This window comes from Peromyscus eremicus, chromosome 9 (assembly GCF_949786415.1).
Source record: "Peromyscus eremicus chromosome 9, PerEre_H2_v1, whole genome shotgun sequence".
NCBI classification, from domain to species: Eukaryota; Metazoa; Chordata; class Mammalia; order Rodentia; family Cricetidae; genus Peromyscus; species Peromyscus eremicus.
This window is the reverse complement of record NC_081425.1, coordinates 54920951-54934573: the sequence shown is the minus strand read 5'-3', so window position 1 is coordinate 54934573 and position 13623 is coordinate 54920951. Positions and strand designations below refer to the sequence as shown.

General features: G+C 48.4%; 1 protein-coding gene across 3 annotated transcripts in view; it reads right to left on the bottom strand.

Annotated features, from left to right (window-relative positions):
• Nucleotides 1-1544: 1544 nt before the first annotated feature.
• Nucleotides 1545-13623, bottom strand: part of Bnip3l (BCL2 interacting protein 3 like) — a 26240-nt gene continuing 14161 nt past the window's right edge. The window contains exons 3-7 of one of the 3 annotated variants that reach the window (XR_009381209.1): nt 13432-13504; nt 5778-5881; nt 5518-5667; nt 4000-4121; nt 1545-1957 (exon numbers count right to left, since the gene is read on the bottom strand). Coding sequence is in view for 2 of the 3 variants with exons in the window: in XM_059273423.1 (XP_059129406.1) it covers nt 1894-1957; nt 5518-5667; nt 5778-5881; nt 13432-13504 (391 nt within the window). In the remaining variant the exon portion in view is untranslated. Of the gene's footprint in view, nt 4122-5517; nt 5668-5777; nt 5882-13431; nt 13505-13623 lie in introns of all 3 variants that reach the window. The other 2 variants (XM_059273423.1, XM_059273424.1) reach the window with 2 other exon arrangements.

The window sequence follows — 13623 nt, the reverse complement described above, 5'->3', positions numbered from 1 at the left end:
AGACCCCGAGGGGGCGTACAAACTCCAGGAGAGCCCATCCAAGTCACAGCAGCAATATAAGTGTTGCAGCTCTAAGGGGAAAGGTATCTTGGCAGCTGGGAGCCAAGGAATACCACAAAGTCACCACCGCATTACAAACCTCACATAAGAGATTTACTGTACTAAGAGGGGAAAAAAACCCAGGAGGGTGGCTGGGTCTGCTTGGGTGAGAAGCAGAGGACTGAGCAGAAGACAGGGTTTATATAGGGTTTCTGGGCATCGGGGAGTTCTTTCCAGGGTAGCCTGAAATTGGAGGGATTATGTGGCCTAATCTTGGGGCAAGTTCAGAGATTGGTGGGATTTCTTTTCTGTAGGGCAGGGCCTGGCTACTCTCCCACCTCAGGGCAAGGGCAAGGCTAGGCTGCTCACTTTGAGGGGTCAGGCCTGGCCACCAGAGTCGTCTAGGGGTGGAGCCTGGTGGACAGAGGTCTCTAGGGGCAGGGCTTACACCAGGAGTCTCTGAGCACACTGGCAGGGAGAGCTGTCCTGCTGCCAAGAGTTGTCACGAACAGCCAACAACACAGACACTGCCGCGTGACCCCCAAGCCCTCAGGGCTGCCAGTGTGTACTTTATAGGACGTGCATTCCTGGTGTCACATTCTGTTGAGTGTGAGTCTCCTCACTATGAACGACACTTCACAACTGCTTCAGGAAAACTGACTCACAGTGCTTGCTCTTGAAAGGCTGGTGCCCACAGACTGCTTCTGCTTTCAGCTGCCATCTCAACTGACTGATGTGACAGGAGTCCGACAGTGTGAATACAAAGTGGCCCCCAAGGCTCCTGGGGTGACTGCCTGGTCCCCAGCTGGCAGCAATGCTCTTGCAGTGGAGAAGTTTGGGCTGATCTAGCAGATCCCCTGGAGACTGCCTCTGAAGCATGATCCCCACCCAGTCCCTTCCTGTCTGCCAGGAAGGGAGACCCTCCTCTACCATCCTCCACTGGTGATCACGACTTAATGAACCCGGTCCTGCCCCAGGTCCTTCAGCTGGGAAGCCACCATGACTGTTACTAATTAATTGCTGCTCCAGTGCACAGGAGGGAGTTCCCCAGCAGGCAGGTTTCTCTCGGAAGGCAGTGAAGGGATGCTGACCAACACACAGTCTGATTCTTTCTACCCCGCAATGTCCACTGAACTCTGTGCAACTCCACACTGCAGGTTAAATTTTAACCGCAGTCCCATGCTTCTGTGGGGGTGAGGAAGTGCTGGGGGGTTGAAATCAGGACTTTACAGGACAGGCAAATGCTCTCCAATGAGCTACAACTCTGGTTCCACAGTCCCATGTGTAATGTCGGGCCAGCCCCAATCATATTACAAAAACCAAATGACCACCCACCAGCATTTGGCTTGCTATCACTCAAATGCAAAATCCCCACCAGGAAGGCTTGGAGAGCCCCACTCCTTGCAGAGTCAGGTACTCTGGTCCTAGTGAGTTCTCCATGGGAGGGTTACACGTAGAAATTTCACACAGAAGGCATTTCAGGCAATAAGAGTAAAACCAACAGGCAGGTTTTGTGAGATCTTTAATGGCACAAAATGTTTATAGCTACAAGTTACACGTGTTCTGTAAACTGTAAGGAAAATGACGTGAGTGCTGACGAGACAGACGAAGGATGCTCATCACTCTGGCTCAGTTAATGCCAGCAGTTCCAACAACTGGGTCACTGTGAGATTCGTCTCACGGGCTGAGTCTCCATTTCACTCTTTACTGTAACCGAGTGACTCTGTTGTGCTGTTCTCTGTGCCGCTTTCCACTTGACTTACAAACATCTGAGCCAGTTTTCATCAAACTTAAAACGAAGCCTGCTTTTCATTCCAAACTGTAAACAGGAATAAAGCTTTTCAAACATTATCTTTATTTCAACTCCTGGTTGAATTCTGCTTTGCAATAGGACAATCTGTTTTCACTCAATGAGAATCTGTGTAGGAACATAAACATCCCGTATGTCAGGGCTGCAAATCAACACCACACAAGCTCACTGGTGGGCAGTTGTACTGTGATGTGTTCCATGATCTTACTGATACTTTCACACATGGTAAAACTAAACTCAGCTATAATGTAGAAACAAAATCCTCAGTGTCCCCACAGTCCGATGGCACTGCTGATAAACTGCTACTGAACTTATGAAGAAGGTGACGTCTGCCTGTGAGATCACCTAATGAGCGACTGCTCCGCTTGCTCACACACAAGCACTGCCAACCGTGCTGTAGTTTAGCTTCAGCAGCCTTGCCAATCTGACTCAGGCTTTTCAAAAACAAACAAACAAATAAACAGGCCACTGGCTTTACTTTCTTCCTAAAGAAATTCAAAGACAAACACTTGAAATAAATAGGCGAGAAGGCAAATCAAGCGTCACCAGGTTTAAGAGCAAGACAGGAAAAGGGCAAAAGACGCCCACAATCCTTTAGACATTAAATGCTAGAAAGAAAACAACTCACAAAAACTATTTTGGATATATTATCTTTCTTAAAGATAAACAACTATGTTCTTGAAAAACGATAGAAATGTCTTCCTAGCTGTGTTACTTTCCATTTCCATATAACACACCAATTTTATAACTCTTTATGTGAGAGAGGAGTTAGTTTCTACATGCTAGCAAACCTGGTTGCCATATTTATTCAAGTCAACCTGGTGCACCATGTAGGTTGCTAGCTTTGAAATTCACAAAGGTTCTGCAACTATAGCAAGTCTACATCATAAACAGTAATTAATTATATATAAAACAGAATCCTTTAGAGTCGTGCTATGTTCTTTAATCCAACAAAATCTACTTGAGATAATCTGCAATCCTGATGCTGTCTAACAATTTGGTCCTAGCGCTTCACATTTTAGAAACAGACAAAAGAAAGTCTGCCATTCAAAGAATTTTCTGAGTATTGCAGAACTGAAAAGACAACTACGTGAGAAAGTCACCAGGGCCTGCGAGATCCTAGGGACGCATTGAGAAGACCGCAGCCAACGGCAGGAAGTAAGGGACCACAGAGAATGAATGGCATCTTTCCAGAACTTTGTCAACTGTTCCCAAAATCCAGGTCTGCTTTCTGAAGATACACAAGTGCTTGGAGTAACTCTGAAGTTATTCTTCAGAGTGCAAAGGCTTCAGGGTGTAAGCAAAGCTTCCTAAGACAAGAAGCCTCTAGTAACACCACGAATCAGACTCGTTCCAAGTCTCTTCTTAGAAAAAAAAGAGAGAGAGAAAAGAAACTAGAAAAACAAGTAAAGAAAGTCATGAGAAATTCACATGCAGATAACACATGAAAATACCAAACGCACAAAAATCTCAAAAGCAATTTCATGTATGTCTAGGCCTGAGGCATTCCTTAAAAATAAAGATTCTCTATCATAGAAAAGATAGCATTGCAACACTCTAATGTTAGAATCTGCCAGTATGTTCTAGCCTTCTAGTTCCTGTCTGTCACTCCTACAGGCGGACAGGAGGCTTAGGAAAACAGTGGCTCCAAAGCTGGTTGAAAGTAATTTTTATTGCCCAGGATATTTTTTTCCTTGTGTCTTGCTTTTTTTTTTTTTGGTTTTGTTTTCTTTTGTTTTTAATAACTATAAATTCAAGCTTAGGGAAGCTTGTTTTTGTCCTGGAAAACAAAAACTAAACAAAGCTTTTATAGTATTGTTTGCAAACCTGACCTCATTTAGAAAGAGATGTAGTTGCATGGCTAGAATCCAGTTTCTAGCATGGATGATGCAGGTGTGACTCTGGTGGTACTAAGAGGAGACGATGGCATTGTTGACAAGATTATCATCTGCTGGTGGCATTGCGGAAAAAAGCCCTTGCAAATTTCTAAACGACAGTAAACTCTGTTAGGAATCTCTGAAGTGTCTTACAGGCCAAAAAGGGAACAAGGGTAGTAAAATGCCTCACAGAGCCTCAGGAAAATACTGGATTTGAGAGTTACTGGAATTGGGTATGTAAAAATGGGGTTGTAGGTTGGGGATCATGCTTACAATAGGTCTCAAATTCAAACTACAATACACCACTTCACAGGCCACGCGCATTTCCAGAGGCTTTTCGTTTCCCTCAGTAGGTGCTGGCAGAAGGTGTGCTCAGTCGTTTTCCAATATAGATGCTGAAAGGAAGCAGAGCGTATCATGGCCTGTCCATTCCCACAATTCCACCAGCCTGGCCCATAGGTCATCTCTACTGAAAGCCTCAGCAAACACTTCCCAGACTCCCTGAGTCTCCACTCCTCTTCTTCATTCTGTCTGTTAATCAAGCATGCTCCCACTGAGTTACAGCCCACCGACTAGCTCAGCCCAGATGGTTTTATAGGGTTCCGTCTACTCATTAAGTCAGGACTGGAAATCACAAGGGCAGTGATGTTAGGACCAGGTCAAGCTAGGAAAAAAAGAGAGACCCCTTCAAAACCCAAAACAGTCTTCCCCAGCCCTCAAGTGTTTCTGTTTGGATAAATGTTCTACTGCTATTTCAGATCTAGAGAGATGGTCATAGAGACAGTGCTTTTAAGATGGGACCTAACGTGAGTTTCCAACACCAAGCAAGAAAACGACCCCTTCCACAGCAAAAGCAGAGTGCCAAGGAAAACAAGTGGCACAATCCTCAACATAGTAATAGCAATTTTTAAGACCCTTAAAAACATTCACCTGTAGCAAGAGTTAAACTTAACTAAAGCAACAAAAACAGCTTAAAGATACAGGAAAGCAAGAAATACTGCCAGGCCTCAAAACCAAGCTTTTTAAGGTAAATGAACTGAACAGTTGCTATTAAGCAGGTATTGGTAAGAGTCCTCCCAAGCTGCACAGTGCTCCTATCCTGCTTCCTCCACAAGTGCCTCCTTACGCCACTGTCTGTAAATACCAGCCCTGTCTTTACCAGCAGGTCCTCTACCAAGGAGACAGTAAAAGATGCACATGTGCCCATGCTCCAGAGCAGGCACTTCCCTCTACTATGCTGAGCCACTCACAGCAAGATCAGGGATGATCCACTTTCCATGCATCAGATACAGAAAATGACTCACTGCGCATGCTCACAGTGCGGCAGGTAGGTCTTGGAAAATTAATTAAGCTAATGCTTACAAATTGAAATCCTTCAGAATTTTCTTAAATATTCAAATCAAGAGAAAAAAAACCATTAATTGAAAAACATGCCACAAGTTAATGAATTAAGGTAAACATGAGGCTGACTTTTGAATAAATGCCACAAATTTAAAAGAAAAAGACAGTACCTATAGCAGTCTACCAGTGTATTCAAGAATCATCCTCCATAATGGTGTGTTTTACCATCTGGGGGGAAAACCATTTTGCATTTACTCCTACATTTATATTGAATAACATAAATTACTCACAATTAGCTAAATTTTAAATAACTCAAAAAAGACAAGTAATCATGGAAGAACCCCCTTGGGCAGTACTACCCAGGGAAGGAAGGAGTGCAGACGGCTCTTTTGATCTGAACACCTTACTGCCCATTACCAGTAAGTAATGCACTGGCATCAGGGTACTTACCCCAGCCCCAAAGCCAACACGTGAGAGAGGAAGAGAGACGGGATGAAGACCTTTAGGAACTCAGCAGAGAAAATGCCCCCTTTCTTCATGGCTCCACTCTTCCTCATGCTTAGAGATACAGCACGTTTAGGGTGTCTGAAATGGAACTCTCTGGGGAAGAAGTTGAGACAGAGACTGGGTTCAGAACACAAGATTCGGGACTACACCAGCCCTGAAGACAAGCACATAAAACACACCACCAAGATGCATGCAGGACTTACTTGGGTGGGATGTTTTCAGGTCTACTGGACCAGTCTGATACCCAGTCTGCACTTTTCTTCAAAGCCTCAACTTCTTTCTCTCCTTCAACAACTTCTTCTTCTGACTAAAAAGAATTCAAATAGTGAGAGGAGAGGAACAAGAGAAAAACAGAAAAGGAAGACCAATTCCTTTAAACACAAAAACAAAACTAAAACGTTATGCATTAGTCATTCTTATGTAGGAAACAATCTGTTTTCTGAAACGGCTCCAAGCTGACCAAGAGCATACCAGAAGAGCAAGTGAGCCTGACAGAGGCTGCACTGAAGGACAAGACTGTGACCTTGCAAAAGCCCTCATTAGGGAGGTGACGACACCCTGGAGCTGGTGCTGTTGAACCTAAGGATGCACACGAACAGTTCACTATATCTTATTTTCAACTGCATTTAATTTTTTCAGAACTAGAAAAAAATAAAAACACACCAAAAAAGATGTGGAAACAAAATAAATCGACGAGAAAGTTGGCAGAGATGTGGTAAATCACGATGCTGCCAAACACCTGAGAGAGAGCAACATCTACTTAATCTGCTCACATGCACTAATCTTGACCTTGGTCAATCCCCAAACAGAAATTGTGTACTCCATTCTACTGAGGAGGGCAGGGCTTGTGTGGAAAAAAAAAATGTTTACATTTCCACAAGGTTTTTCTTGTTTTCCTTTCTTTGAGAAAGTATCTTGTTCTGTAGCCTAGGCTGACCTGTAATTCATTATGTAGCCCAGGGTGGCCTATCACCTCCCAAGTGCTGGGATTATAGACTTGAGCTACCATGCCTGGAAAGCTCTCCTTTAACAGAAACTAAGGGGATGAGAAACTAAAAATGATACATTAGTTGTATTTACTCAGTTTTAAGGAATGTGAGGCTGTGACTGCAAAGTACAATCTTAAAACTACTGAACACTCTGATTTTGACTAACACATGAAACCACCCGGTCCACTCACAGACACTGTCCACAGCTCCACCCGGTCCACTCACAGACACTGTCCACAGCTCCACCCGGTCCACTCACAGACACTGTCCACAGCTCCACCTGGTCCACTCACAGACACTGACCACAGCTCCACCCGGTCCACTCACAGACACTGTCCACAGCTCCACCCGGTCCACTCACAGACACTGACTACAGCTCCACCCGGTCCACTCACAGGACACTGTTCACAGCTCCACCTGGTCCACTCACAGACACTGTTCCACAGCTCCACCCGGTCCACTCACAGACACTGTCCACAGCTCCACCTGGTCCACTCACAGACACTGTTCCACAGCTCCACCCGGTCCACTCACAGGACACTGTTCACAGCTCCACCCGGTCCACTCACAGACACTGACTACAGCTCCACCCGGTCCACTCACAGGACACTGACCACAGCTCCACCCGGTCCACTCACAGACACTGTCCACAGCTCCACCCGGTCCACTCACAGACACTGTCCACAGCTCCACCTGGTCCACTCACAGACACTGACCACAGCTCCACCCGGTCTACTCACAGACACTGTCCACAGCTCCACCCGGTCCACTCACAGACACTGACTACAGCTCCACCCGGTCCACTCACAGGACACTGTTCACAGCTCCACCTGGTCCACTCACAGACACTGTTCCACAGCTCCACCCGGTCCACTCACAGACACTGTCCACAGCTCCACCTGGTCCACTCACAGACACTGTTCCACAGCTCCACCCGGTCCACTCACAGGACACTGTTCACAGCTCCACCCGGTCCACTCACAGACACTGTCCACAGCTCCACCCGGTCCACTCACAGGACACTGACCACAGCTCCACCCGGTCCACTCACAGACACTGTCCACAGCTCCACCCGGTCCACTCACAGACACTGACTACAGCTCCACCCGGTCCACTCACAGGACACTGTTCACAGCTCCACCTGGTCCACTCACAGACACTGTTCCACAGCTCCACCCGGTCCACTCACAGGACACTGTCCCACAGCTCCATCTGGTCCACTCACAGGACACTGTTCACAGCTCCACCTGGTCCACTCACAGACACTGTTCCACAGCTCCACCCGGTCCACTCACAGACACTGTCCACAGCTCCACCTGGTCCACTCACAGACACTGACTACAGCTCCACCCGGTCCACTCACAGACACTGTTCCACAGCTCCACCCGGTCCACTCACAGGACACTGTTCACAGCTCCACCTGGTCCACTCACAGACACTGACCACAGTTCCACCCGGTCCACTCACAGGACACTGTCCCACAGCTCCATCTGGTCCACTCACAGACGCTGTCCACAGCTCCACCTGGTCCACACACAGGACACTGACCACAGCTCCACCCGGTCCACTCACAGACACTGTCCACAGCTCCACCCGGTCCACTCACAGACACTGACTACAGCTCCACCCGGTCCACTCACAGGACACTGTTCACAGCTCCACCTGGTCCACTCACAGACACTGTTCCACAGCTCCACCCGGTCCACTCACAGACACTGTCCACAGCTCCACCTGGTCCACTCACAGACACTGACTACAGCTCCACCCGGTCCACTCACAGACACTGTTCCACAGCTCCACCCGGTCCACTCACAGGACACTGTTCACAGCTCCACCTGGTCCACTCACAGACACTGTTCCACAGCTCCACCCGGTTCACTCACAGACACTGTCCACAGCTCCACCTGGTCCACTCACAGACACTGACTACAGCTCCACCCGGTCCACTCACAGACACTGTTCCACAGCTCCACCCGGTCCACTCACAGGACACTGTTCACAGCTCCACCTGGTCCACTCACAGACACTGACCACAGTTCCACCCGGTCCACTCACAGGACACTGTCCCACAGCTCCATCTGGTCCACTCACAGACGCTGTCCACAGCTCCACCTGGTCCACACACAGGACACTGACCACAGCTCCACCCGGTCCACTCACAGACACTGTCCACAGCTCCACCCGGTCCACTCACAGACACTGACTACAGCTCCACCCGGTCCACTCACAGGACACTGTTCACAGCTCCACCTGGTCCACTCACAGACACTGTTCCACAGCTCCACCCGGTCCACTCACAGACACTGTCCACAGCTCCACCTGGTCCACTCACAGACACTGACTACAGCTCCACCCGGTCCACTCACAGACACTGTTCCACAGCTCCACCCGGTCCACTCACAGGACACTGTTCACAGCTCCACCTGGTCCACTCACAGACACTGACCACAGTTCCACCCGGTCCACTCACAGGACACTGTCCCACAGCTCCATCTGGTCCACTCACAGACACTGTCCACAGCTCCACCTGGTCCACACATAGGACACTGACCACAGCTCCACCTGGTCCATTCACAGACACTGTTCACAGCTCCACCTGGTCCACTCACAGACACTGACCACAGCTCCATCTGGTCCACTCACAGACACTGTCCACAGCTCCACCTGGTCCACACACAGGACACTGACCACAGCTCCACCCGGTCCACTCACAGGACACTGTCCCACAGCTCCACCTGGTCCATTCACAGACACTGTCCACAGCTCCACCTGGTCCACTCACAGACACTGACCACAGCTCCACCTGGTCCACTCACAGACACTGACCAAAGCTCCACCTGGTCCACACACAGGACACTGTTCCACAGCTCCACCTGGTCCACTCACAGACACTGACCACAGCTCCACCTGGTCCACACACAGGACACTGTCCCACAGCTCCACCTGGTCCACTCACAGACACTGTCCACAGCTCCACCTGGTCCACTCACAGACACTGTCCACAGCTCCACCTGGTCCACACACAGGACACTGTCCCACAGCTCCATCTGGTCCACTCACAGACACTGACCACAGCTCCCCCTGGTCCACACACAGGACACTGTCCACAGCTCCACCTGGTCCACACACAGGACACTGTCCCACAGCTCCACCTGGTCCACACACAGGACACTGTTCCACAGCTCCACCTGGTCCACTCACAGACACTGACCACAGCTCCACCTGGTCCACACACAGACACTGTCCACAGCTCCACCTGGTCCATTCACAGGCACTGTCCACAGCTCCACCTGGTCCATTCACAGACACTGTCCCACAGCTCCACCTGGTCCACACACAGGACACTGTCCCACAGCTCCACCTGGTCCATTCACAGGCACTGTCCACAGCTCCACCTGGTCCATTCACAGACACTGTCCCACAGCTCCACCTGGTCCACTCACAGGACACTTTCCCACAGCTCCAGCTCCTAGTGACTCAGCAGTCTGGGAAAGGAGCTTAAGCCTAGCTCTACACATAATGACAGTTGACCACCAAATCCAGGCCAAAGTGCAGGGGATGTTTGCAAGCCTTTGTCAGCTCAGTCCTCATCTATTTCTGCTGAAGCTGGCAGATTCCACTGAATAACAACACAATGCAGCATTTAGGACGGACGGACGGACAGAGCTTTGTCCAGCAGGAACTGAGACTCCTCAGCATCATGAGCTGGCTCTCTGGAGTAACCCTGAAGTCATCCCGGGGCAGAAACAAGTCAGCAGCCACACGGCAAGCACTGAGCAGTCTGGGCGCACCATTTCTGAGTCTCCGGCCTGTTGTGATTTGACTTGGGTGGTGCTGTTTAGTTAGGAGGGTGGTGCCTGCGCTAGAGCACACACGTGTAGAGGCTGCTTTCCTCCTTCTACCACGTGGGGGCTGGGGCTCCAACGTGGGGTGGGACTGAGGTGGTCAGGCCATCTCGCTGGCCCTCTTCTTACTTTGGTTTGATTTCAGCAATGCTGGAGACTTCAGCTTAGGGCCTCCAGCATGCTAGCAAGGGCTTTACCTCAGTCACTACTCCCCAGCCTTACAGCAGTTTGTTCTGCTCAGTTCCTCCTCGGGTCTCCCAGGATTTCTAACTGCTTGCCGGTTTAGTTCAGGAGTTTTTGAACAAATTAGTACTTTATCATTTTCAGAGAAAACAAAGTGAGATTTGTGCTCTGAATTTTTCAAGACAATGGGATTTTCTCCAGGGGAATGAAACAAAGTTACTTTTGGATTCATACAGTTGTTTAAATCCATGGACATATTTCTCACCTTTCTTTAATGTTTACTATAGCTCTGCATTTCCTTTATTAATCTTAAACTTGTCAGTCCCAGGTTCAGGGAGAGGGTGGGTGAGACAGCCTCACCCACCACTCAAGGCTGGCCTCAAACTTATTATAGCCTTGGTTAGCCTTCAGACCTCATGATTCTCAGCTCTGAATGCAGAAACTACAATACAGATCTTAACATCATGTTTGGTCCATTTTGAGGTTTTGAATCATCTTCCTGTAATTAAAGAATATGGCAAAAGGGCACCTCATCTAACGACACAGGACTTTGCTCTTCGCTCATCCCCTCAAACTGTCCTGGGAGGTGGGAGGGTTGGTCCTTATTTCATACCCATTTAGTTCTGCATTCTCTGGCCCACCTCCAGCTCTCTTAAGGTCTCTAAACAAGGATCTTAAACTTCATGCCTGTATCCACGTATAGATAAACCAGTCTCACAAGACCAAAAAGGAGGCTATTTCCAAAGACGGCAACCCCATGCTGGACCCATCCTAAAAAAAAACCACAATGTCTTCATGAGACTGAGTCTGCATGAGACTGAGTAGATTTCTTGCTACACAATGGAGCCTCATCAATACCATCATCCTTTCAGTAAGAGGAGGAACACTTTGCCCTGGCTGTGCCTGCTTAGGAATCCCCACACAGGGTTCTGCAGACCTCTCAGCTCATTTGCATGCCTAGTCTCCTGGGACTGATTCCCTTCAGAGGTTAGTTTCAGTGGAAGGACTGGAACACAGGCTTAGATTGGCTTTCAGTCCTGGTTCTAACACTGACTTGCTTTGTCATCTTAGGTGATAACCACATGAAGACAAAGTGTCTCTCTCCCCATTTCCCCGGTAGAATAACATTATCCCCAACCCCCCAACTGGACTGAGAATCTTAGCACCCAGAACAACACATTGGTAAGCACTGGTGTCTTTCCTCATTCTCTGGGTAAAGCTGGAACATGACATCTCATTTAGTCCTCGCAGGCACACATAAGAAAACCAACAGCCTTAGTCAACTGTTCTTAACTTTCTAACCAAAAAAACCTTTCTCATTCATGAAATATCATTTGCCTAATTCCTGGTGACTAATTTTTCAATTATTTCTTTATATGCAAAAACTATAATTTTGCATATAAAATTGCATATAAAGCATCATCTACTAATATAGCTCCCCTATTTTAAAATTCTTACTCCACAGACCCAACACTGTCTTTATAGCATTACACTACCTTGCCAAAACCCATGCTTGTCCTCGCTGGCCAGTCCATCAGCCTGGCTTATCCCCTGCTTAAGGTCAATCTCACTGACAACCTATCAGAATCTTACAAGCTCTCGCCCTCCCGCTCCTCCTCCCCCTCCCCTCCCTCCCTCCCTCTCTCTCTCTCTCTCTCTCTCTCTCTCTCTCTCTCTCTCACACACACACACACACACACACACACACAGAGATTTCTTTCTAATTTTATATGGCTGCATTCGGCCCTAAAATCGAAGTTAAACTCAGTGACCACATGTGAGTCAGGGCTGTACACATCAGTGTTTCACTGAGCTAGCAGAAGTGCCCAGGGAGGATGGGTTGGGATTGGGGGGGGGGGAGGGGGACGACAGAGCTCTGAAGGCAAAGGAGCTTGGGAAAGACTTGGTTTCAGCTGATGTCTTTCTTTCTGTCTTTGGGCTCTATACAGCCTGACAAGACAACTCATGGGGCAAGGACACAGGACTGCCACTTATTTGACTTCCGAGTGAGTTTATGGAGCTTCTCCACAGAGGACTACTCTTGAAGACACTTTTGGGAAAATGTCTAAGCAAAAGCTATCAGACTGAAGAACATCTGTAGCAGAGTACCAACTCCCTCCCCTCTTCTGTCCTGGGGATCCCTTTTTGCCACGAACTTCATGTGCTCTTTCCACACCAGTTACAGCATCCTGCATATGGCCAAAAGAGAGTTAAATATTTCGGCCGACTACTACCAAGCTTCTTTATACGACGAAGCACATCACAGAGTAACTGGTGCTGCAAGTTTCAGCATGCCAGCAGCTAGAGTGAGCAGCTTAAGTGAGCCACTGCCGACCGAGTGCATGGACTGCCCGCCTCAGAAAATACCAAAGGGAGAGCAGTGAGGTGTGGAAAGCCGTGCAGTCTTCTGGCAGAAGACCAGAACCATGGCACTAGGCACACAGCTCTAGCACAGGGGCCCGTGCTTGTGCAGTGAGAGAACACCACACACAAGACATCTGCAGGCCTCCCTCAGATTCCACCAGTAACTTTCAGTTGAGCACAACACAGAGTTCAAGAAACAAGGAATTCCTGCCCCCAGTTTACTGTCTTTATGCCTGCTGTAGCATCAGGGCCAGCCTTATACAACTGGGACCAGGCCCAACAGTCAAAGGGACAGGTCCATGAGCTCACCGAGGCGCTGTTTCCCTCTGTACTCTGGCTAGAAGCACCAATCTTGGTAGAAAAACACTCCAGAGGCTTCAGAATGCAATCAGGCTTGGAGCCCAGCTCCATATTTCAGTCAACGAACTTTAGAGACTCTTGTATGCTTTCCAAATCCAAGCAGAACACACACCCACCTGAGAGCTATGGTCCCTGCTGGTGTGCATCTCAACATCAAACATGATCTGTCCATCTTCCTGTGGTGAAGGGCTAGGAGAGAGAACACTCAGTCATTAGTCTATATTTCTTTTTTACACTTTACTTATTTTTCTGCACATGTATGTCTCTGTGTGTGGCTGCAAATATGTCCTGGTGCACATGTGAAAGTC